This window comes from Rhamphochromis longiceps, linkage group LG7 (genome assembly GCF_057381845.1).
Source record: "Rhamphochromis longiceps isolate RC_006_pf linkage group LG7, R_longiceps_female_GT1.1, whole genome shotgun sequence".
Lineage (NCBI taxonomy): Eukaryota > Metazoa > Chordata > Actinopteri > Cichliformes > Cichlidae > Rhamphochromis > Rhamphochromis longiceps.
The window spans coordinates 26,231,654-26,258,529 of NC_140563.1; the positions used below are offsets into that span (position 1 = coordinate 26,231,654).

Genomic DNA, 26,876 nt, shown 5'->3' on the forward strand with positions numbered 1-26,876 from the left:
CTGCATGGAGGAGACATTAACAGTTTCCCTTGCTGCATCACAGACTAACAAAATGAACAATAAGCCTTGCATTGCTAGTGACCAAAAGGAACTACTTAATTAAAGGGTTAAATCCAACATCTTCAGGTTCGGGCACAGAGAAGAACTGAGGAGAATGCAGCATGACCAAAGGGTGAGGCAAAGGAAATGCTAGGACCCTAGGAGAGCTGGACAAGGACGTAGAAGGCCCTTAACCAATCAGTAGGACCAATACCTGCTGCTTTGTGCAAGGAGGAACAGGATGAGCACTGCCAGAGCTACAAAATTACCTCCATCAAGCAACTGATGTGAATATCTTTGACCAAACTATCAGAAACAGAATTAGGAGGGTGGCCTCAGGGCCCAACATCCCCTAGTGGGCCCTGTCCTGACTGCCTGGCACCATGAAGCCCAATGAGCGTTTGCCATTGAGTAATAATAATAATAATAATAATAATGGATTGGATTTATATAGCGCTTTTCAAGGAACCCAAAGCGCTTTACAATACCACTATTCATTCACTCTCACATTCATACACTGGTGGAGGCAGCTACAGTTGTAGCCACAGCTGCCCTGGGGCAGACTGACAGAAGCGAGGCTGCCATATCGCGCCATCGGCCCCTCTGGCCAACATCAGTAGGCAAGTAGGGTAAAGTGTCTTGCCCAAGGACAAAACGACCAGGACAGAGAGCCCAGGGATCGAACCGGCGACCTTCCGGTTACAGATGCAATTCCCAACCCCCTGAGCCACAGTCGCCCAGTACCAGAATTGGCAGCTTCACCTCTGGCATTGTGTGCAGATGAGAGCAGTTGAACCCTGAGCACATGTGACAGATGTGAAAGGGTCTGGAGAAGCTGTGGAGAGCATTATGCTGACGGTAATGTTGTTCAGCATGACTGGTTTGATGGTGGGTCAGTGATGGTAGGAATAGGAGGGACACACAGACCTCTACATGCTTGGCAACGGCATCCTCACTGCCATTAGGTGTGAGATGAGAATATGCTGGAAATTGCTCAAGGATGAAGGAATTGATACCATTGACTGGGCCCACGCTTGCCTGACATAAATCCAATAGAACCCCTTTGGGACATTATGTTTCAGTCCATCCAATCCCACCAGGTTCCATCTGTCCTGGATCTTAGTGATGCCCTGGTCCACACTGAGCTAGGTCAATTTATTTATAATCAAAATTTAAAAACAAAAAGGGTTAACAAAAGTGTTGTATAAATAAAAGGAATAAAACAGAGCAGGAAAATGCAGAAAAAAACTTAAGACAGACAAGAAAAAAAACATAGTGTCACATTTAAACACAAGGGCGTAAAGATATGGGTGTAAAGATAGGTCTTCAAGTGTTTAAAGGTATTAAGTGTTGGTGAGTTCCTAATTTAAAGAAGCAGACTGTTGCAAATTTTAGGTGCAGCTACAGCAATGGCCTGATCTTTTCTATGCTTTAGTCTGCTTTTGGAAAACCAGAAGAATCTGATCAGCTGACCCTAAAGTTCTATTAGACGTGCATTGTTAAAATTTTGGAAAGGTGAGAGCGTGCTAATCTATTTAAAGACTTAAAATGACAAAAAATTCTAAAATGTACTGGAGGTCAGTCTAAAGAAGTCAAAAAATCGGAAATATGGTCTTACTCTATTTGCATGCACATGTCAGGAGGAGCTGATATGGTGGGGCAAGTACCTGGACATCCACAGTGACAACTTGGTGAACTTGAAACCTAACACAGTTGGAAATTTTAGCCATTTTCAAACATTTAAAAAAAAAAATCTCTTTGGGGTGGTATCAGATCAGTTTCAGTTTGAATCTCAGTGGTAGAGCATACTCAGGGTGGAGAGAGCAGTGATTAGAGCAGACTTTAATAGACCTGTAGCTGAAGGGAACAGAGGTGATGAGGAGGTATTAGGTAGGTATGGTGTTACGGAGAGATTGTTCAGATGATGGTGGGTTTTGTGAAAAGGATGGAAACGACTTTGGTGAATACATACTTTAAGAAGGAGGAACATAGGATAACATATTTTTCTCTTTCTCCTTCTCTGTATTCCCTTCTCAGACCTACCAGATATCAGCGTCAGCCACAGCAACCTCACAGTTGTCGAAGGTGATCAAGTAACGGCAATCTGTAATGGCTCTGGTTCACCATTACCTGAAGTGGATTGGCCTGTCACTGGCTTGCACTCCATCAATGCACAAGAGGTAGGGAGGGCATGCACAAATTCACAACTTCACAGAGAACGGACTAATCCTAGGCTTGAAATGACGGCATTCCGTAAATTGATACCAAATGGCAGCAGGACGTTCCTTCATAAATAGCTTTTCTATGTCTTCTTGGTATCATTTATTGACATAATTATTACTAGAAAGAGACCACTGTACTCTTTGGATTTATTTTAAAAGTTAGCTTTAGCTACTGATATGAAGGGGTTAATTAACAAAGCTGCAACAACTAATTGTTGTAGCTCAATCACTTGCCTGTTTTTTATGGGAGTTGATTTTAACAATCACGTAGAAGCTTGAAATAACTGCCTCAAGACTACTTTTAATTTAATATTTGAGTCAACAGGCTGACCTCAAAATTAAAATAAGCTTACTCACAAGTTTAATCGCATTCTGATCTTGTCCTGGGATAGGACATAAAAACTGATCATATACCAAAAAACCCCTCCTTTTTTAATGACCATTTTTGACAACTTTTAAATTTACCATAATCAATAGAATCAGGGGTTTAGAGCAAGGGTTCCCCACAGAGAGCCTTCTTCACCAACACATATGCCACCTAACACTGCCCCGTCTACCGAACCAGACTCGGGGCACCCTTTTGGGGGGCTGGTCAGCTCTGTGAAGTTGAGAACGAACCCGCCGTCATAGCCAGCAAGCCCCCAAAAACTGCCTCACCTCTTTGTTAGTCTTCAGCTGTTCTACCAACCTGTCAGCCGAGGGTGGTAGACCCTGGTCCGAGCAGATTTTATGCTCAGTAATTCTGGCGACTATACTGTATATTAATACAAAAAGGATTACAAATGGAAGCAATGGTTTCTACAATCTTCATTCTCCAGCTTCGACTTTACCTCATTTCAAATAAGTCGCACTAACCCAGTTTTCTGTGCTGTCATCTGCAGCTGCCTGAAATACAATAAGAACTTCATAAACAACTTCCCTGATTTTTTTTTTTTTTTTATACAGTGGGGCAAAAAAGTATTTAGTCAGCCACCGATTGTGCAAGTTCCCCCACCTAAAATGATGACAGAGGTCAGTAATTTGCACCAGAGGTACACTTCAACTGTGAGAGACAGAATGTGAAAAAAAAAAATCCATGAATCCACATGGTAGGATTTGTAAAGAATTTATTCGTAAATCAGGGTGGAAAATAAGTATTTGGTCAATAACAAAAATACAACTCAATACTTTGTAACATAACCTTTGTTGGCAATAACAGAGGTCAAACGTTTACTATAGGTCTCTACCAGGTTTCGCACACACAGTAGTTGGTATTTTGGCCCATTCCTCCATGCAGATCTTCTTGAGAGCAGTGATGTTTTGGGGCTGTCGCCGAGCAACACGGACTTTCAACTCCCGCCACAGATTTTCTATGGGGTTGAGGTCTGGAGACTGGCTAGGCCACTCCAGGACTTTCAAATGCTTCTTACGGAGCCACTCCTTTGTTGCCCGGGCGGTGTGTTTTGGATCATTGTCATGTTGGAAGACCCAGCCTCGTTTCATCTTCAAAGTTCTCACTGATGGAAGGAGGTTTTGGCTCAAAATCTCACGATACATGGCCCCATTCATTCTGTCCTTAACACTGATCAGTCGTCCTGTCCCCTTGGCAGAAAAACAGCCCCATAGCATGATGTTTCCACCCCCATGCTTCACAGTAGGTATGGTGTTCTTGGGATGCAACTCAGTATTCTTCTTCCTCCAAACACGACGAGTTGAGTTTATACCAAAAAGTTCTACTTTGGTTTCATCTGACCACATGACATTCTCCCAATCCTCTGCTGTATCATCCATGTGCTCTCTGGCAAACTTCAGACGGGCCTGGACATGCACTGGCTTCAGCAGCGGAACACGTCTGGCACTGCGGGATTTGATTCCCTGCCGTTGTAGTGTGTTACTGATGGTGACCTTTGTTACTTTGGTCCCAGCTCTCTGCAGGTCATTCACCAGGTCCCCCCGTGTGGTTCTGGGATCTTTGCTCACCGTTCTCATGATCATTTAGACCCCATGGGATGAGATCTTGCGTGGAGCCCCAGATCGAGGGAGATTATCAGTGGCCTTGTATGTCTTCCATTTTCTGATGATTGCTCCCACAGTTGATTTTTTCACACCAAGCTGCTTGCCTATTGTAGATTCACTCTTCCCAGTCTGGTGCAGGTCTACAATACTTTTCCTGGTGTCCTTCGAAAGCTCTTTGGTCTTGGCCATGGCGGAGTTTGGAGTCTGACTGTTTGAGGCTGTGGACAGGTGTCTTTTATACAGATGATGAGTTCAAACAGGTGCCATTCATACAGGTAACGAGTGGGGGACAGAAAAGCTTCTTACAGAAGACTTTACAGGTCTGTGAGAGCCAGAGATTTTCCTTGTTTGGGGTGACCAAATACTTATTTTCCACCCTAATTTATGAATAAATTCTTTACAAATCCTACCATGTGGATTCATGGATTTTCTTTTCACATTAGGTCTCTCACAGTTGAAGTGTACCTCTGGTGCAAATTACTGACCTCTGTCATCATTTTAAGTGGGGGAACTTGCACAATCGGTGGCTGACTAAATACTTTTTTGCCCCACTGTAGCTGGGATTATGCCCAACTATGATTGTGTTCTCATTGTTAGAGATTTTAATATACATGTGTGTTGGCTCGCTGGTCGATGGCAGCAGACCTACTGTGCAGTCTCTCCAAGAAGGCACTGAACAAATTTTTTGTAGACCACTGTTACGTTCCCCTGGGGGGGGTCTAGGCGGTGAGGGGGAAGTAACAAAAGTGACCGGGTCAGAAAAAGGAGTCAAGGAGGCGAAACAGTTTAAATAAAACAGTTTTATTGAAGTAAGTCAACTAAAAGAGACGGACAAGCCGTTATCACCATAAAACACCAACAAAACACAAACAAAACTCAGGCGTTGGTCAAATAAAGCAAAAAGTCAAAAGGAAAGCGCAGCTCACTAGCTGGACAACACACTACACAGCTCACTAGCTGGACAACACACTACACAGCTCACTAGCTGGAAACCACCGCAAACACTCAGCTCACTAGCTGTACCCACACAAAATGGCACTCTGGCCCAGAGCTCACCCTGCTCTGGGCTTAAATACCCTTAATTGCTGATGGGAGTCAGCTGCGCCGGAGGGAAAGGTGGCATCTCAGGTAGGAGGTAGTGGGACACGCCCACACAGGCACCCTCAGGAGAGAGAGAGGCCCTGCTAGGGCCGTAACACCCCCTCCCATAAATGCAAACCCATGGTTTGTCAAATTTATGTTAGCAAGGGGTGCAGATCTGAAGGGTGGTTTTGAACATGAACCGGAGAAAGGATCAACCAGCGGCAGCTCAGGGTTAGTTGGCCTCGTACACCGATTACGGGGTGCTACCGAGCAATTGTGCTCCAGGTTTAGCCTTTCCGTAGGCCTGGCAAGCTTGTCAGTTTGAGAGCCACGACTGACTTTTCTCAAAACAGGCCCCTTTTGTGTTGAGTGGGCTTTCTGTTTGAGTGCCAGTTTGACACAATTGGCAACCACATGGCCAGGCTTGTGACAGAAAAAACACAGTTTGGGCCTAGGTCTTAACACCATAACTGCATTTTCCTTCTTAGCTGGCCCACTTTTACCTGTCCAGGCTGCGCTATAGTGCAGAGGGATATCCTGTCCTACCGCACTTGCTGTATGAATCAGCTTAAACTCATCTGCCAGGGTGGCAGCTTGCTGTAGAGTTGTAACCCTCTGTTCACTTAAAGGGCCACAGACTTAGGAACAGAGTTTTTAAAATCCTCCACCAGCATAAGCTCACGTATGGACCCCACATCATTAACCTGGCTTTCCGCACACCACCTATCAAAGAGCCTTGCCTTCTCCCTGGCGAAGTCAAGATAGGACTGTCCCTGCGCCAACTCTGAAAAAGCTGTGAACACTGGATTCACAGAAGTCTGGAACCAGGTGAATGTTATTGCTCACAAACGAGCCTCTAGACACCTGTACACTAGCAGCTGTGTCAACCATTTTGGGGATGGTGAAGAGTTAGAAAAACACAACCTAATTAAGACAGTTAACAGACCACTACACAACTTCCTTTAGCTGACCAACTAACCTCCCGCCACACACACACACACACACACACACACGTTAACAAAACAACTTACCCAGTTCCAAAACCTTGCCCTGTCTATCTTCCGGAGCGTGCTGGGCTCGAGGCAACTTTAAAGGCAGAACTTCAGCGACCGGAGCCCTGAATTGCCTACCCCCGACAGAGAATTAATCCCCACCCAGGATTACTCCAAAAACAACAAAGGCAAAATAACAAGAGTGCCCGAAGGAGGAACTTAAAAAGCTCAGCTGGGCACTCACCTACCTTAACTGGGAAGTTATTAATCTCTAAAAGGTGCCAAAGCGAGATAATCAAAAAGAAAACCAAATCCAACACAGAACTCCCTTTTCAAATATCCCGGACGAGCCCCCACTTGTTACGTTCCCCTGGGGGGGGGGGGGGGGTCTAGGCGGTGAGGGGGAAGTAACAAAAGTGACCGGGTCAGAAAAAGGAGTCAAGGAGGCGAAACAGTTTAAATAAAACAGTTTTATTGAAGTAAGTCAACTAAAAGAGACGGACAAGCCGTTATCACCATAAAACACCAACAAAACACAAACAAAACTCAGGCGTTGGTCAAATAAAGCAAAAAGTCAAAAGGAAAGCGCAGCTCACTAGCTGGACAACACACTACACAGCTCACTAGCTGGAAACCACCGCAAACACTCAGCTCACTAGCTGTACCCACACAAAATGGCACTCTGGCCCAGAGCTCACCCTGCTCTGGGCTTAAATACCCTTAATTGCTGATGGGAGTCAGCTGCGCCGGAGGGAAAGGTGGCATCTCAGGTAGGAGCAGCGTCTCCAGGACATTGCATCTGGTGCTCAGCTTAGTATTGCAATTTTTCCATTTATTTAGTGCAGCTACACTCCAAAACTTGTGCTCTTGGTTTGAGTTGTAGTATAATTCTCAAACGCACTCCTTAAAACAGATAACCCAGTAGCTCGAAAGTGTTTCCGTAATTTAGTAGATATTTATTAAAAATGTTTTGTTACTCTAAGTTTAAAAAAAAAAAAAAAAAAACCTTAGTAAAGAAAAGACATCTTACTACTCGTCACTGATAGAGGAAAACTGGAACAAGACCAAGTTTCTTTCTTCAGATTAAGAACTCTGAGCTGTGTGTTTTTAAACTAGCGATGAATTTCTTCATAAATAAAAGTATAACTAACCGCTGAGACTGTTTCTCTTCGATTGGTCTTGCTGAGTATAGTTCATTAATTGCTTCCTCTGTCATATTTAGGCTGTGTGCAGGCAGGATGAGGACCCAAGCGCAAACTCACGGGAGAACAGGACTGAACTCAAAGTACAGCTTTATTGCTGATGGAAGTTAAGGCGATACAAAATAATATGAAACTAAACTGGGGAGTCATAAAGGAACTGACTCACGAGGAAACACACGGAGGGGCACACAGTCATGAGGGAGAACGCGACACTGAACTGAGGGAGACGCGGACATAAATACTCAGAGGGTTAACAAGGGAAGTAGGAGCACACGGGGAACACAGGTGACACTGATAATTATAACAAGACACGGCAGGAGTAAACAACACTGATGGGAGACTGACAAAGTGAAACAGGAAGTGCACAGAGGTGCAGACAGGAGGGGAGAGAGAGAACAGACATAACGGGCTGGGGAAAACATTGAATGAAACACAAGGAGGGGAAATGAGGGCTCACAGATACACAGAGGGGCACACAGGGGGTAATCAAATAAGGAACATTTTAACAGGACAACCTGGGAACCAAGGCATAAATAAAGAAAAATACAAGACGCATGAAAACTGAGAATGCTGGGCCAACATGGCCCAGGACCATGACATCCTCTAAACAATCAATGTTTCTATTGGACCATATTTTTGTTGCTTATGCTTGTTTATTTTATCTTGTTGTCCCTCCAGGCTAGAGTCTACGACAATACTATTCACTCCATCAACATAACCTTGGTCAATGTAAGCAGAGATGACAACAACTTCCTATTAGTATGCACTGCCACCAACATAGTGGGCATGACCAACGCTTCAGTTCAGCTAACTGTTCACTGTAAGTAGATACACCACAGACACAACGTTATACACAAAACTGCACTCCATAAAAACTGTGAAAAGTAGCATTATAAATAGTTGTGGAAATGTGAGTTGGCTACTGTATCCATTTTAAGCTCTCTTCTTTTAAATATATAAATCTTAGTAAGATGCACTCATAAATTAAAACTCTAGCTTTACTTTACGAGATTGTCTTTGAGATTTCTATGAGGCAGTTAAGTGACTGAAATACTGTGGAAGAGATTAATAATAGTAATAACTAGTTAAAGATGGGAGCTGACAAATTCATTGTTAAAATTTTGACTTTACATCTATTTTTGTTTTAGTTCTATTTTAGCTGCCAAATTTTGTAATTGTCTTGAATCAATATTTATAAGTATTAGTATATAGTAGTATATAATATATTAGCGTTATTAGATAGCTGCTTCTTTGTACTTAGGTTAATGTTTGTGCAAATCTTAGAATATTGCAGGGAGAAATTACTGTGGTATCAGTTGTCTTCTTTGAGTGCATACTAGTGGTATTTAAGGTTTATTGCAGCCAAGGGTACTGTATATGCAGAGGGCTAAATAATGTCACACAGTGACTAATATGTTGCAGCTGTGTTTGAGATTGTAGGGTAGGCCTTGGATTGTAAAGGACTGAAGCGGCTGCAAGAATATTATAGCAATAAAGGCCTATGCACAACAGACATGTAAAATCAGTGGACATATTTTATGTGTTAAAACTAGTTTTCAGACTCAACTATTCTTAATGCAGCTGTTTACACCAACCATGTAACTGGCGGAATTTATGTTTTCAAACCAAGCTCGATTCTTTTTAAATTTTCAGAACCAGTACTGATAAAAAAAAAAGATTTGGGAAATAGTAGAGTAATCCTATTTAATCTCAGACCCACAGCTACAGTAGATGCTGCTCTGGGTCAGTGGGCACTCTAAAAGGATTTCACTGCCTCCTTAGATGTGGTCCCAACTCTGCCAGCAAGAGCTCAAACTGTCCCACTGACATCCTGAAATATGTATAAAAGCCATTATACAGCTTTAACTCCTGGATCAAACCAGTCTCCCTGCTGCTGCTTCTCCTCAGAATTGGATGGAACGGAATCTCAGTTTCTTACATTTCTTGTTTGGAAACATCACGGCCAGCTCATGATCACTACATGTTGACTTCATTTTCTTACAGTGTGGTTTTGTTTTCTGCCAGTCCAGAAGTGGCACTTCTGGATGTATGCAAACTGCATTTCGTTGCCTTGTACTTGTGACATGTGCAATGACAATAAAGTTGAATTCTATTCTATTCTATTCTATTCTATTCTATTCTATTCTTGGTACCTAGTCTCACACTAAGTGTTGTAGAGGCTGTGTTCAACTGCCGAAAGACCACTTTGTTTTTGTGATGTATACTATAACTATTTTGGTTATTTTTTATTTCTATTATTATTTAGCAGTGTTTAAAGTGGGATCTGGCAGGTGGAGAAACCGAGTTCAGGGTTAACAATGCAGTAATACAGGGGGATGAGTCACCTGGAAATAAGCTGCATAATTATTTTTTTAAGCTGCAGTAGATTTTTTCCCTCATCTGTATCAACAGCAGGTTATTGTAGTATATTGATCTGGACCAGTCTGAATAACCCCATGAGGGGGCAGCAAATGCAAAGAAACCAATAAGCTGTCTCCCAGCATAGTGTGGGGGCTTTTTTGGCAGGGGTCATGCACTGGGTCATCCTCCCTTTGATCAAGACAGCTGTGTGATTCCAGTCTAAACATCTGTGTAATGCTATTCTTAGTAACCATTAAAAGTGAGGAAGGTCTCCATTATACAGAGATCTATATATTTATCAAATTTCCTGACTTGCTTGGGCTCACTCTGCTGAGCTGCCCGGGACCTCTGACCATATAGTTTTTATTTTGTATGTATTCATTTTTTAAATTAATTATTGTATTGCTCCAATTTCCAGGTATTTTCAGGTATTTAGGGATTACCCACTATATTTCACCTATTTACTGGGGTAGCTATAATCTAGTCTAGTCTGCATGCAAAAGTGTCCTTGGGCAAGATACTAACCCCAAGTTGCTCTCCAATGCATCCATTAATGTGTTAATATGTGTATTAATCTGTGTGAATGAATAAAAAGAAGTGCTTGTATGAATCGGTGAATGGGGTACCTTCTATAAAACACTTCGATTACTCAGGTAGAGAAGAAAAGCTTTAGGACAAGGACATGCCCTAGAGATGAAAAGGAATACAGAAATGAGACTGACTTCAGGACAGGACAGACTGGACACAAAGGGGAATTAACACAGTTAAACAAGGAACTAGAAACAAAACACAGAGGCACTAGCAAGAGCTATACTCAAGACTAAATAATGCAGAACTAAATTTAAAAGCAACAAATTATGAGCCCAAAACAAAAACTCAAAATACTTGGTAGAAACCCGGGGACATGACCAGTCCATTTACCATTACCACCCAAGCTTTTTTTTTTTCTTTTTCTTTTTTTTAATGTGTTCATTACAGCTTTAAATATCTATATACAATCATCCATTTATGTATAATGATATTTGTTGTTATTTTTTATCATTATTATTGTTATTATTATAATAAACTTTGTTTAACTCGGAAGTCCCACTGACATCAAAACCCGTTTTAATGGAGACCTGTCCAAGGTAACAGCTATATAAACTCAGTACATCTAGAAAAACATCATCTAATATTATCACCTCTTGAGACATCTCCACTGTGTTCCTGATGATGTATAAATTCAGCACTAGATGTAAGCATGTTTAAGTTCAAGTTCATCCCATACACAAGCATAGTTACACACAAAGGGATCCATGAGGAGGAGCATAGAGGATTATTATTGGTACTAAAACAGAAAATGTTACAAAGGTAAACTGGTTTATGTAATTTACTCAGTATTAGTTTATTGAAAAAATTATACCAGCTATGGCCAACTGACCAAAAGAACATGTAATGAACATGAGCCGAGTCTGGCTGTGGAACTTGCTGCACTGTCTATCCGCTATCTTGGTGTTGTTAAAGGCAAAATTATTTAAAATACCTATAAAAATAATTTCATACTTGAAGTTTTGTCCACATGCAAATACCCTTTAAATTTGTCCTGATGTGTAGTTTGCTTTGATGAGACTTTCTGGAGGCTGATGGTGAAGTGGGATTTAATTTCTGACACAAGCAGATCAGGTGGTAGAAAGGGTAGAAATACTTCTGTCATTTTGTTGCTTTCTACAAGACAGCCAAAATCATTCAGTTTTTCTCAATCTTTTTTTTTAAAACTGCTACTTTAAAACCTTAAAAACCTTAAACCTGAAAGGAAATCCAATGCAATTTCAGAAGTGCACATTTCAGTGTTTTAAGGTTTTTTGACAGTAAAAACGATCAAGTTTATATGGGAAACACAAAAATAGTTTACTTCTTTCTTTGGTTTAATTTTAACTTAGGCAGGTGAGTACCTGTTAACATGTGCTATACAAGTGCAGATCGTTTACATTTTTTTCTTTATTCTTTGTCCTCTTTGTCTCTCAAGTTCCTCCCACCATTATTAGGCTGAAGGAGCCAGAACGCCGCCATGACACGTGCATTGAGTTTACCGTTCGTGGTTCACCCCACCCAGTCTTACGATGGTTCTATCAAGATAAGGTATATTTTTAATTTCATGCTCGTAAATCTATTGTGCACTTTTTTTTTTGTTTGATAAAAATGTGTTGTGTACTTGTTACTCTCTGTAAAAGGAAATGTCATTTATGAAAAAACAGAATTTCTGTGCTCATCAAAAAAGCGGTTACATTTACAGCCCCTTGGTTAGTATTTACTCAGTACATTACAGTAAATTGTTGGGTAAATGCCACTGGGAAGAGGTAAATAAAATAAAAAAAGACATACTCATCAACTCTAATACAAGTACTGCGAGGTTGTGACTGGTTTAGGTTGAAAGTAACTCAGCAACCATTTATTAGAAACATATTGTCTGTAAAGCTTCAATTCCACTTACAATTGTAGTTATCCAAGGTTTATTTTGGTAATTCTAATAACCTTACTATGGATTATATAAAGTTGAAAATAGTCCTTTCAGATTTTAGTTTTTTGGTTTGTTTCATGTACCATAGAAATGCTAAATTTGTTATTTGTAATCCTAAATGGGGATGAGATAGGATTAGAACTGAGCATATGAGTGGGACAGTTCAGGTTTTGAGGCAAGACTGAAATAGTTTGGATATGTGCAGATGAGGGGTACAGGGAACTTTCATGGATTAAGTGGAGGAGGACAAGCAGAGGGTTGGTGTGACAGAGGAGGATTCTAGAAATAAGAAGAGATGGAGGCAGTTGATCTGCTGTGACTTCTAAAGGGAGCAGCTGACAGAAGAAGAAAAGTTATTTCTGATTAAATATTCATATTTCCTGTGGCACCCCTCAGACTTGTTGCTGTTTCCCCAAGTGACAAGTCCTTTGAAAGATCCTGGAAACAACCGTGCTAGTATGTATGTGGCATTGCAGTTAGAATTTAAAAACAGGAGGTGACTGACACTAAGCATAAAAATACAATTTGGGTCCACTGAATCATAATGCAATATGAATTAGCAAATGCTAGATATGTTGTTCTATTTTATGAAATGCAGGAGAAAAGGTTTGTTTAACAGTCCAAATGTTACACAGAAGCTACCATAACTGTTTCCATGTCATTTTCTTCACATCATTACCTCAAAACAGCCAAAAGGGCAATGTTTGGAACATAGGGGAAGATGAATTTCAATTAATATCAAATATCATCCATTGTTATCAGCTTATTAATATATTTTATTTAGACTTCTATCTAGCTTTATCATTACATTTCTGAGGGACTACTATTTGCTGTTTGGTTTAAGAAAAAACCTGCTTTGTTAACTACCAACAATAACTACTAGGGTTTTAGAAAAAAATATTAAACTTACTTTTAAAGTAAAGGTTTCTACAAAGTCTTAGAAGAAATGTTACAGAGCTCTGTATACTGTATCATGCACATAAGTTTTCAGGGCTGTAGCTGATCTCTTTCACATCAATCCTTGTCATTTTTTGACAATGTAGGAAATTTCCCACACTGAGTATGTGCGGCCTGACATGGATATTTACCTGGACTACATAGAGGGATGCCTAACCTTTAAAAACCCAACACACCACAATAATGGCAATTATACTCTGGAGGCCAGAAACTACCTGGGCATAGCCACCAGTACTGTGTATGGGCACTTCCTGGAAAAGCCTTTTGGTAAGTTCAATCATTTAGAGTTATACTAAAGTAAATCAAAAGCTTTGCCTTCACCCCAGCTGTGTCTTCACCACAGCACCTGCATCGCTGTCGGCACTACATCAATCTGTCACTCACCTGCTCCAGTTTCCCCTTACTTTTGAACAAGACTCAGAGAAAGGGCAGTACATTTTGAGTGGGCACTCCATCCTTTTCTGATTGAGAGCCGTGGCTTTGAATGTCGAGTTCCTAATTCTTTTTCCTGCCAGTTCAGATGAGCTGCAAACCATCTTAGTATTGGCTGGAAGTCAAACCACGGTTCTCCGTCTGGGAATCCGATAGTTTGCATTGTTTCTTCTGAATCCGAGGTTTAACTAATTGCATCCAGTCCAATACCCTGGCATAGATCTACCTAGGGAGGCTGAGGAATGGGATCCTCTTGTAGCTGGAGCACATTTTCCAGTCCCTTTCTTAAAAGGTTTAAATGTCATCCATTTCTGCCAGTCCAGAGAGAAATCTACATGTATCATTGCAGATGTGTTCCATGCCATTTCTATTTTATCAAAATCTTTCACAAACTAGAACAAGAAGAATGTTTATCCTGTAAAAGTTACGCAACCTTTTTGGGCTACAGCACCATAGGGTCCCACTCTTGCAAGTGCCCCCTGTTAAAGTGAACATGGAAGTTTCAAATGTATCAGTTGTCTGAATCAAGGAAAAATCTTTACTCTTGAACATGACCCTGAATTATTAGTCTGCATGGTGATCGAATGTTAAACAATGGCAATAATGAAACTCAAAAACTGCTTTGCCACATTAAAAGTAATATTCAAACAAACAAAACATGAAATGTTCCCTGTCTAATTTAGCCTTGTACCACAAGGAACCACTGCATTATTCTGCTGCTTTCAAGCTCAGTTTTCAGTTTTGTTTAGAACCTTTGCAGGAAAAAGTAAAAAAAAACAAAACAACAAGTTTCTGCTAAAGGGACATTTTAGTTCCCTGTGCTTTATCAGAGATTACGATCAAGCACACTGTCATGACTTAGCATTCAGTTTGACTCAGTGTCACAGTTTTCTTATAAAACAAAACATGCTCTAATCATCGCCCTGTGTTAGTACTGGATATAGTTGTGAAATAATGCTTATATTTAGCCTAAGTGTAAATTAGATGCGGAGAAATTAGAAAAGTCATACAGGATATGATAAGCTTCTTAGTAGTGTTATTTATTTCCAAATTTTTCACATTTTCAGTTTTAAGTCATTTTCAGTCATTTACACCTGCTTTCTTTGAAGTGATGCCGTAGGTTGTTTGATCAGATTCCTTTGTAGAGTATGCCTTACAGAGGATCTTTTCCAATCGTCACTTTTTCTCTTCTCTTTCTTTTATAGATGATTACGATTATGGTGAGTTTTATTATCCATCAATACATTATCAGAATCAGAATACTTTATTGATCACTAGGGGAAATTATGTAGTTTTCCATTTCATTTGTTTTCCTTTAAAAAAAAAAAAAAAAAAACAATACAATGAAAAGCCCAACAATCATTTGACCCCACTATGAGCAAGCACTTTAGTGATGGTGGGAAAGAAAAACTCCCTTGTAACAGGAAGAAACCTTCAGCAGAATCAGGCTTACAGAACTGGCAGCCATCTGCCGTGTGAGGGGAGGAAGACAAAGACACACTGTGGAAAAGAGTCAGGGATTATTAATAAATAATAATCATTGAATTCAGAGAGGTGCATAAACACAAAGTGAGTGAAAAAGCTGAAACACTCAAGGCATCATCAGCCTAGAGCTATTGCAGCTGAGGATTCAGGGTCAAGCCCTAACTAATTCCTTACTAACGCTAATAACATTTACAATAATAGATTACAGATTATTTGGGAATAAATTTCATTGCAGTAAATGTCTTTCTGAAAGTGGTCTAACTAAATTTAAGGATATAATTCCCTCACTGTCAACTTGAGTGTCATGTGCTAACACAATACAGAACAGCTTCCTGAACTCGACTCCCACAGAGGTAAATTATATTACTAATAGTTTTACATCTTCACTGTGTAAGACTCCATACTGTGGTTCCTCTGGGAAACACTACCAGTACTTGAATCATTGGTATAACTCTTAAACACACACCTTAGAGCAAATAACTCATATGCTGAAGATGAAGTGGTGCTTGTTTATGTAATTACAGACCCCTCTTCACACACCAAGGTTTAATATGGAGTAATGCAGGCCGTGGCAGATAGTTGCTCCTCCAATGAGCCTGGTTCTGTTTGAGGTTTCTTCCTGATAAAGGGGATGTTTTCCTTCCCAATGTCACCAAAGTGCTTGTTCATAGGGGTTCATAGGGTTTTCCTCTGTTTTCTCTGTATTATTGTAGGGTCCCTTATCTTACAATAAAAAGCCCCATGAGGAAATTACTGTTGTGATTTAGCAGTATACAAATAAAACTGAATTGAGTTGAATTGTTGCATGTATTATTTTTTGTTGTTTTGTCTAACATTATGAAAAAAAACATTCAACAAACGAAACTGTTCAGCAGCAGAAATCATATCAAGCAAAACTGCAAGAATTTGTTAATAATGTGTGATTTCTTTCTTTTTCTTAAAGGACCCACAGAAAAAGGTGAGTGGAATAAGATGCCACCGCCTAAAACGAGTCAGTTATGTTGCCCCAAACACTAACCAGCTACACCCAACAACTAAGAGATGCACCTGTACTTTACCTCTGCCTGGGAAAACAAACTAACATTTTTTGTGTTTTTCTTACAGTAATTCCAACTGCAGAGACTCACATACCGGAGGAAGATACTTTTGGGGTAAGAGAAACTGTCTGCTGCCTACAGTGCAGTTTTTAGACCCCTTCCCAGGCATCTCAACTGCCATTCACATCTTGCATCAGGTGATTTCAGTGGGTCAAATAATAGGGTGAGCTAAGGTCTCCCAATCGTTTCACCCGAAACCTCTGCTGATAATGACCCACAGCTTTTTTCACACCTTGGCATGTGGTGAGGCCCATGATTGATAGTGAGCTGACGACCCTCATATCTAGGGATTAAATACTTGGGATTCTTCACCATTTGGTTTTAGAACTTAAAAATCTTAGTAGTTCAAAGATTACTGCCTGCTGAAGACAGTATTTTGTGATGTTTGTGGGTCTAAAGATACTGAGTCCTCGCTCCTGAAAATACTTTAGAAGTCAGGTACTTTCAATTCAATGCCGTGAAACTGTGTGACTGTGACGTTTAGACTTCATGTGATTTACAGGTATCCATAGCAGTGGGCCTGGCAGGGTTTGCCCTAAGTTTAATGCTGGTGGTTCTCTTTCTTCTCATCAACAAGTATGGTGGACGATCCAAGTTTGGCATGAAAGGTAAGAGCGAATGTATTTTTAGTCTTTCTACTCTGTCTTTGATCTGGAATAAAAATCACATGTGTGACTTGTATGAAGGTGGGCAGCAGAAAGAGGAGCTCACAGTGCTGATTGTAGTCGTTCTAAATCTGCACTATAGAAATAAAATTGAACTGAATCCTTGGAAGGAAATATTAAAAGTGTGAAATCTGCTTTGCTCGTTTTTTCATTGTGTGCACACACTCATATGAGTATATAGTGTGGTGGGCTGCAGAAAATTGCAGATAATATTTGTGACATACTATGCAAACATGGTACTATACTATGCAAGCAATACAAGTGCAGTCAAGACCAAATGGAGGAACAATGGAAGAACACATAGGAGACAACAAAGTGCCAAAAAAACAGTTTGACTGTTTGGCCAGTCTGGGCGTTTTTTCACCTTTGACCTCTACAGCATCTTTCTTTTCCCCCTTTGTCACTTGATGCATGCTGGGATGAAATCATTTTTTTGGTTGGATAAGACTTTTATTTTATATTATTTACTGACTAGTAAGGAACAACCAGCACAGCATTCTGTTGAAATCTATATGAACTGATTATGATAACATATTGCAAGACTAAGCAATACATTGTGTTGTATGTTATTTGATTAGCTATACTGCTGATGGCAAAGATATTGGGATTTTTAGCTTGCTAAATGTCACAAGTGTGTACAAAAGCAGTACAATTCCTTGGAAATATTGGGAAACAGATGTTTCCATGCATAATTTATTCTCCCTATTGTTATTCTGAGAAGCAATTAGAAACATGCTCGGTATTATTGTAGGGTCTATACCTAACAATGTAAAGTACCTTCAAGCAACTGTTGCTCTGATTTGGCGCTATGTAAATAAAACTGAATTGAATTGAAATCAAAATGTTACATTGAAAATAAATGGGGAGACACTAGTGGTGAAAACTTGACTATAAAAAAATCAACAAAGAGAAGCATGCTACTGGCATGCAGTATGGGTGGAACGGGTACACTGAGTAGCATGTGGCCTTTGCCGTGCAGTAGTACACACTCCTAGCTGAGTGTCTGCAGCAGAACAGAGGTTTAAAGCTACTGCATGTCAACTCACACACTGCCATCATGAGGTGGTATCTAGAGGTGGGTGTTTGCACACATCAAATCTAGAAATAGTGAAAGTAAACTGTCCACAGAATGCTCATGTTTACCAGCCTGACTCATATCAGTGGATTCGAAAGGGATTAGAGTGGGAAAAGGTCCAGGCATGATGAGTCAAGCTTGGATTTTTCTCAGCTTCACATTGTCACTCTGTTTGGTTGGAGAGTTTATGTGCTTCAGTTCAAACCAAATTTTCTTTTTAGTGTCTTGATGAGAATTAAAGTTACTAGACAATTTTTATTTCTTCTGTGCACCAACACAATCCATAAATCGAACAATTGAGATGTGATTGAAGTGCAGCTTTTACATTTTTAATTTAAAGGGTTTCACAAAGGTGTAAAAGAAAGAGGCAACAAAAGCCCAATTAGATGAATGTTTTCTATCCTGAAACTGCTGTCAGGCAGCTTTTTCTGAAGAGAAACTGACAAAAAAAATGGTGTTTCACCTTGCAGAAGGCACAATCACTTTGTGACTTGTGTGTAGGTTCATTCTTAATAAAACTAAAGGCTGTTAAATATTGGAGTTGCAAAGATACCCTGTGCTCTCTGAGGTAAAATGAGTTGAACCACTTAAGGTGATGATGTTCTTACACAAATGAGAAACCCCATAGTTGCAGTTATTATGATAATTATTAGCTTTGACAGTATGCACACAGGTCAGAGCTCAGTGATGGGTGACCATTAACTGTGATACTTATTGGGACAATTTCTCATCAACAGAGAAATACTGAGTGTATCACTTCATCTTCACATTGCTGTACTGCAGTGTAGTTAGATTACAGTTGTTTCGTAGTCTCCACAGAGAGATTGAAAATTTCAAGAATATTGTGCTTCTCCAACATTCCTTAATTGTGTCTCAAACTTTTGGGCACATATTTTGGCAATGAAAGGAAGTTTGGAAATGGGCCTGTAGGTTTTCTTCAGTGGTGTGTCAATGTTTGTTTTTCAGTGGTGGTTGGATAAACCCGTTTAAAGCATCTGGCGACACAACCTGAACGCAAAGAGCAATATATCAGAGTGACTACAGAGGACTGAGGTTTCATTTTGGTCAATATTTCAGATATATCTTCTAAGTCATTTTAAGACCTCATAGGGGTCTTCAAAAGACCCCTATGAGTAGAACATTGAGGGAACAGTTTACCCAGCCTGGGATAGGATTACCAGGGCTCCCAACCATGGAGCCAGGCCCGGGGAGGGCAAACGTCTGGCGGCCAGGCCTTAGTCCATTGGGCCCAGCCAGGTACAACCTGAAAAAGTGACATGAGCTCATCCTCCTGTAGGCCCACCACCCACAGCAGAAGCCGTAGGGTTTGGGTGCAATGTGTGTCGGGAGGCAGCCAGGAGCAGGGGCCCTGGCAGACTGATAACCGACTACCAAAACTAATGGGACATGGAATGTTACCTCCCAGGTGGAGAAGGAGTCTGAGTTAGTGCCTGAGGTTGAGAAGTACTGGCTAGATATAGTGGGGCTCACCTCAACACATGGCTTGGGGTCTCAAACCAGTCTCTTGGAGAGGGGCTGGACTCTGTCTCAGTCTGGAGTTGCCCATGGAGAGAGGTGGTGAGCCGGGGTGGGTATCCTAGTATCAACCCAGTTTCCTGCCTGTACATTTGGGTTTCTCCCAGTAGATGAGCAGGTTTGTTTCCTGCACCTTCAGGTTGGGGAACGGGTCCTGACTATTGTCTGCGCTTATGCGTTTTATGGCAAACTCCCCTAAAACTGTGGATGGATTCAGAGATCCAAGGAGTGCTGGCTTGACTAAAGTGGCACTTTGCTAGTATATTTAAACACAGTGAAAGCAGCACACACTTCCATATCATCACAAAGATATTTCTAGCAAAAAGTTCTCCAAATTTTCTCCACCAGTAATGTGTCAAGAGTACTTGGTATGTGCAATAGAGAAGCTGTCAAGGCTAAAAAACAAACAAACCATCAAATAAAAGACATTATAATCACTAATAAAAATGTCCAGGCCAAGTGACAGAATCATAGTTGGTTGGCTGGGCCAGCTATGTGTTTACCGAGTCACATGTTGAATAAAATGAAAAGATTCTAGAAGATTATGAAAGTCAGAAGCTATGGAGCACAAGCTGTAATCAACATGAAAATTTAAACTCCCCAACAGAATGATTCTTTCCAACTTAATGGAGGACAATAAGAAATCACCAAAATACACTAAGAAACTCACAGCTGATCCTGATGGTCTACAGATTAAAATGACATAGAAAGGATGAATCCAACCAATCGTCATCATCTGTATCTCAAAGGATTTAAAAGAAGAATTATTCAACATTTGACAAAAAAATATTGCTAAAAATTACAGCCAGCGAATGGCAAACATCATTAATAATTTTGTAACTAATTGTTACAAAGCATAATTAATTGTATCTAATTGATATAGATTATGAAAAGAGATTGTTAGGAGAGTAAATTCAATTCAATTTTATTTATATAGCGCCAAATCACAACAAAAGTCGCCTCAAGGCGCTTCATAGATACAGAGAAAAACCCAACAATCATATGACCCCCTATGAGCAAGCACTTTGGCGACAGTGGGAAGGAAAAACTCCCTTTTAACAGGAAGAAACCTCCAGCAGAACCAGGCTCATGGAATGAGCCTGGTTGAATGAGATGATAAATGATATGATATGATGAGATGAATGAGATGATAAATGAGATGCCAATTTTACTTTACATTAAAATACATCAGTGACCTATGTCTGGCCCTCAGTGTGATCAGTGTGGCCTGAGTGAAGCCCTAGAGAAACTGTGTTTTAATTCTTAACTTACAAAATATCTGAATTGTAACTTTATTGTATTGAGAGGGTTCTTTTTCATTGTGTCTGAGGGATTAAATTTTAGCCGCCCCCCCTTTAACAAGCTGCACATGTTAAAACTATATTCATCTGTGGATTAATCACATATTCTTTTTTTTATTCAGTTCATTTCTTCAAAGAATGTCATGTTTGCAGTTTGTCAACACTGCTGTAACATTCAAGGCACAAAGCAGCAACCAGCATCACAATGAGTTTGTTGCTGTGACAACTGAGTGTTTTCTCTGAGTTTCCCACCCAAGCCAGTGAAAAGGCTCTGAGTGTTTTAGCCATCTTTATATAGTCCGTCTGTGGCTGTACACTCACTTTTTCGTGAGCGTACAGCCTTTTTTGGCAACTATGACTAAATTATCTAATAAAGGATAAACAGTTTCGAACTCAAATGTTCTTAAAGGTCAGGAAGTGAACTCACAGCCAAACCATAATCATCCATCCATCCATCCATTCGCTTCCGCTTATCCTTTTCAAGGTCGCGGGGGACGCTGGAGCCTATCCCAGCTGTCATAGGGCGAAAGGCGGGGTACAACCTGGACAGGTCGCCAGTCTGTCACAGGGCTAACACACAGGGACAGGGACAACCATTCACACTCAGATTCATTCGCACATTCACACCTAGTGGCAATTTGGTTTATCCAATTAACCTATCCCCACAAGCTGCATGTCTTTGGAGGGAGGTGGGAGGAAGCCGGAGTACCCGGAGGGAACCCACGCAAACACGGGGAGAACATGCAAACTCCACACAGAAAGACCCCGGCCTGATGTTGGAATTGAACTCAGGACCTTCTTGCTGTGCGGCAACAGTGCTAACCACCGTGCCACCGTGCTGCCTTATTAATACACCTTAATCATAAAAAACAAAAAATGATACAGCAGTCTAGCTGCGTCATTTGTTATATTGTAATTGTTTACACTGATATCTGCGATAGATATCCAAATATTTGAGTGAAGATGAGGTTGAAATTATTTGAAGTCAGTAGTAGGGGTGCAACGATACACAAAATTCACGGTTCGGTTCGGTTCGGTTCGATACTTTGGTGTCACGGTTCGATATTTTTTCGATACAAAAAAAATGTTCATGCCTTTTTAATTTGTCATTTATTAAAATTATAAATATATATTTTAACTCAAAAGTACAGTTTTTAAATTTAACCCTAACCCTTGTGCGTGTTTTTTATTTTGACAGCGAATGCGCACCTGCGGACCACTTATGTGCAGCCCTGGTTATTTAGCTCGTCATATTGCAGCCACAGAAATTCTTTTGTCCATGAAACCATAAAGCTGCACTTTCTTTTTGCCTTATAGTCTGATTTGTCATAACTTCTCCTGCTGCTTTTACACACACTCACATAAGCTCAGCGATTCTCTGCGCAATCAACCTCTCACATGTTTAAGCTGCGGGAGATTTCACTTGTCATGTTTGCATAGTAAGCTAACAATTAATAAGACGATGTCAGAGGAATTGGTGCACAAATTATCATCACTCACAGATCAGTGCTGTCGCTCTCTATACACAGTTCGCACGATTGCAAAGTGAAAGCAAAAAAACAAGCGCAAATTCAAACGCGATTTCAATATGTCACATATTGACAGTGGCTCACCGATGCCAATGACATAATTACCCAGCTACATTTCTGAAAGAATGCAAAAGCATTGACATATATTTTTCCTTCCTACAATAGCCCGACGGGTAGGGAAGAGATAGATTTTGGTAGCCCGACTGAAAAAAATACCGCGGTAAAGTGAGCCGTCATTTGTGAGCCGCGGTCAAGCCAGCCGCCTCTTATCCGCCGCATAAATTTCCTTGCGCTTTTACACCAGTCTTTACGGTAGCGCCTTTTCGCTTTATGTGCCGATTGAAAGCCTATACCCGCGCACGTACTATATGAGCAATATATATATGGACATCAACTACTCAGGATGACTTTTAATGAATTTTTGAAATAAACATAATTATAGTGTATTGACTGTATTGCACTGAATATGAGTTTACTGTGATTTCTGAGTAATATTACAGTAAATCTGGGTAAAACCTGGCCCAGAGGTAAAGTAGGTGTCCGAGAAGAGGATTGTGTTGAAAGCTTGGCATCAACTTTTAAGAATGATTTTTAATGAATTTTTGAATATGCAACCAGACTGTCACGATGGCTGTATTGGGCTGTTCCATTGTAATTTGTGTTCGCGCGCGCGCACGTGTGCGCGAGTCTAGGCTTTCAATCAGGATATAAAGCGAAAAGGCGCTACCGTAAAGACTGGTGTAAAAGCGCAAGGAAATTTATGCGGCGGATAGGAGGCGGCTGGCTTGACCGCGGCTCACAAATGACGGCTCACTTTACCGCGGTAAAAAAAATCGCTAGCCCCAGGACGTCGGGCTAGCGATATTGCAAGCCCTGTATCTGATTGAGGAATCATGCATCTTTGGAAAAGAGAGTTTATTACAGAGAAATGTCTCTTTCCAAAATAAAAGCTATACTATCCGCTTCTTCTGGGCTTTATTCTCAGCAGCATAAGGAGAATCATGTGCTAACAGCTGTCTAAATGACTCGGCTAAAGTTAGTAGCATGCTTGTTGTTTTTGTCTTTGCACTAGGATGATGTCGGCGTAAATGTGCAGTCATATTCGTTGTGTTCCCACTAGTGCTTTCAGGTTAATCTCGTTGAAATGACCTTAACACCACAACACGGCAAATCTCCGTTAACGAGCTACCACCGATCGCCCCGTGCATGGGGCTGGACAGCCAACACGTTAACGAGCTAACTGCGCTAACACACTAGTTCCCACCCATGTAATTGAGCATTGCATGGCACATCCAACATACTGTTTTACTTTAGTCCATGACTCGCTTACCTTCAGGGTCATACGTCACATGAAAACCAAAATAATTCCAAACGCCAGATCTGAATGAGGGTGGGGGAGGTCCATGTTGCAAGGAGAGCTTAACTTCTGTCTTGCTAGCTTGCCCTGCGCTCTTCCTTCTGACTATGCTGTCTGTGTTGAGCGCTCAGTGGATCTGCGCTCGACAGTGCAGCCTAGGCGGAGTAGTCAAACGCAGATTCACTGAGCGCTCAACACAGACAGCATCGTCAGAAGGAAAGTTGATAAAATAAATTACAAATGTTGTATTGTTCATACATATGCGTACCGAACCGAAAGCACTGTATCGAACGGTTCAATATCGATACGAATATCGTTGCACCCCTAGTCAGTAGGTAGTGATTTTAAATCAGTTGATCTCGAATCTGCAGTGCATGTTACTATGGAGATTGTACTTCGATAAATAATCAACCACCTTCATAGTACAGAAAACCCAGGGTTAACCCTGACGTTACAGAGATAAGGTGAAATCCTGCTTCGTAGTACAGTCCTCTGGGCAGCACAGATACATAAAAACTCTGGACTGACCTACTGAGTAAACAGTTGACAACTTAGTAGGATTGCTAATAAGGCAGATAAGACAAAGCTGTAGTACTGACAAAATTATTCACTCACCCATCTGAATCATGGAATTCAGAAGTTCCAATAACTTCCACTGCCACAGGTGTATAAAACCAAGCACCTTGGCATCCAGACTGCTTTTGCAAACATTTGTGAAAGAATGGGTCGCTCTCAGGAGCTCAGTAATTTCCATGATACTGTGATAGGATGCCACCTGTGCAAGTCCAACTATGAAATGTCCTCACTACTAAATATCCCACAGTCTACTGTCAACAGAGAGAATTAAAGCACTTTAAACAACTACTGTCACTAAGACAACAATATAATTCATGTTTGCCTTGTTTTTATATTTGTCATGTTTGTGACATAAAGTATATCTTGAACTGGCTTTGAAGTACAAGCTGTTTGGATTCTAGTATGTTGATTGATTGTTATGACTGATTGTTAAGGTTAGCTATATCGTCCTAAAACACAGCCTATTCATTATGTCCTCTGTAGCGCATAAAAACCGTTGAACTGAAAGATACTTTTTTCCTCGGTTCTCAGGAGGATAAGTCAGTGAAGAAACTCTGCTTTTACCCTTGCATCACATCCCTTTGTTTCAGAGACTCTTCTTATAATAACAGGAAATATTTGAGGAAGTGTCCTAGACTTAGAAACAGTTAGTGACTGACAGTATAGAGATATTCATCCAATCTAAACACTCCATCTGTGTCTTTGTAGGTCCGGTGGCAGTGATAAGTGGTGAGGAAGACTCTGCCAGTCCCCTTCATCATGTTAACCATGGGATCATTAGCCCCTGTACACTGGATGCTGGACCAGCTGCAGTGGTGATTGGAATGACTAGAATTCCTGTTATAGAGAACCCACAGTACTTCAGACATGGCCACAACTGCAACAAACCTACCACCTGTAAGTGAAAACATGTATTCAGTTTTCAGTTCGATTCACTTCAGTTTTACCTATATAGCACCGATTCACAACAACACTCTTGGAGTATTTTATATTGTAAGGTAAAGACAGAGGAAACCCAACAATCAGACGACCCCTATGAGTAAGCACTTGGGGATAGAAAAAGTCCCTTTTAACAGGAAGAACTGGTTGCAGAACAAGGCTCAGGGAAGTGAGTCCATCTGGCGCGACCATTTGGGGACGAGGGGAGGACAAAGACATGCTGTGAAATAGAACCAGAGATTAATAATAACTAATGTCTTGATGCATGCTCAATCAACCAGGTAAGTAAATGCCAGAAGCTTGATTCTGTTCATCTGGACGAAACGTTTTCAGTGAGAGAAGTGCGCTTTGACAGTCATCCAAGTGACTTCTTCAGTCTCAGCTGACTGCAGTTTCCCCCAACCTTATAAACAGTACATTTGCACAATAACTGAAACCAGCCCACTGAATGAACAATGGGCTGTGAGGTCAGGTCTTTGATCATTAATATCCAAATTGTCATGACCATTGATCAACAACCATTGATCAGACCACTGATCATTGATCGGAGACCATTGATTAGTCGCCATGAGTACCACTCACAGAGAGTTGGGGAATGGCTGCAATCACAGCAGCCACTGTGTACTCATTGTTAACAGTTCGATTACTGTGCTCTTAAAAAAATATCAATATGGACTTAAAATAGAGGTGGATTTAGTCTGATATATTTGTCTCTGAATAGCTTCCCCTTGAAAATGAGGGAACTGTTCAGATGCAGGTATTCAGATTCTCTCTCTCACACACACATACACACACAAATTTTGAGAGGAGAATATTTAAATGAATCTTACAATGATTCACTAAGGCAAACTGTGCTTTGCACTTGATATGGTTCTGGTGGAGCAGAGCTTCACACATTTCTGAGCATTAGAGGCAGGGACAAGAAACGCCACAAAAGGCCTTATACCCCTGACATTAAATGGTCAAATGCCAATAAACTGGTTCACTGTTAAATAAAATCTTGATGCTGATGTTTTTGAATAATTCCACAAAGTGTTATTCAGTCATGAAACTCATTGATTGCGTATGTAACAATGTTATCTTTATTATCATTTTATTCCGATGATTATTATGATATGCACTTACTCTGCTGCCATCACCTTCCTCAGCTGTGGTAGCAGCTGTGTGTAAGAAACTCAATGATGATGAGTCCCATGGTATATTACAGTGGCATTAATTGTGACCCAGTGGTGGAACAGTTTTCAGTGTGTGTGTGTGTGTGTGTGTGTCTTAGATAACTTCCTCCTTAATGACAGTAACTGTACTAATTACCAAGCAGCCATATAATCACATAAATTTATATTAAAATAATTCCTTGCATAAATATACGCTATTTGAGATATAATATTAAGGTGTAATCGAAGCCCATTTTAGTCTCTGAAAATGTGTCATTCACTGCTACAGGCAGGAAAAATATCTGTTGTAAATAAAATCCACTTGTGCTAAATCCCAAAACAGTGTGTTCAAATGAAAAAAATCTTCTTTTTTTTAATCCAC

General features: G+C 40.6%; 1 protein-coding gene across 3 annotated transcripts in view; it reads left to right on the plus strand.

Moving 5' to 3' along the window:
- Window positions 1-26,876, plus strand: part of LOC146665411 (NT-3 growth factor receptor-like) — a 110,197-nt gene that overhangs the window by 64,152 nt on the left and 19,169 nt on the right. For all 3 annotated transcript variants that reach the window (XM_085413086.1, XM_085413087.1, XM_085413088.1), the window contains exons 6-14: window positions 2,077-2,219; window positions 8,212-8,353; window positions 11,900-12,012; window positions 13,435-13,615; window positions 14,986-15,000; window positions 16,209-16,223; window positions 16,370-16,416; window positions 16,865-16,970; window positions 25,110-25,298. In XM_085413086.1, coding sequence (XP_085269212.1) covers window positions 2,077-2,219; window positions 8,212-8,353; window positions 11,900-12,012; window positions 13,435-13,615; window positions 14,986-15,000; window positions 16,209-16,223; window positions 16,370-16,416; window positions 16,865-16,970; window positions 25,110-25,298 — 951 coding nt within the window. The remainder of the gene's footprint in view (window positions 1-2,076; window positions 2,220-8,211; window positions 8,354-11,899; window positions 12,013-13,434; window positions 13,616-14,985; window positions 15,001-16,208; window positions 16,224-16,369; window positions 16,417-16,864; window positions 16,971-25,109; window positions 25,299-26,876) is intronic.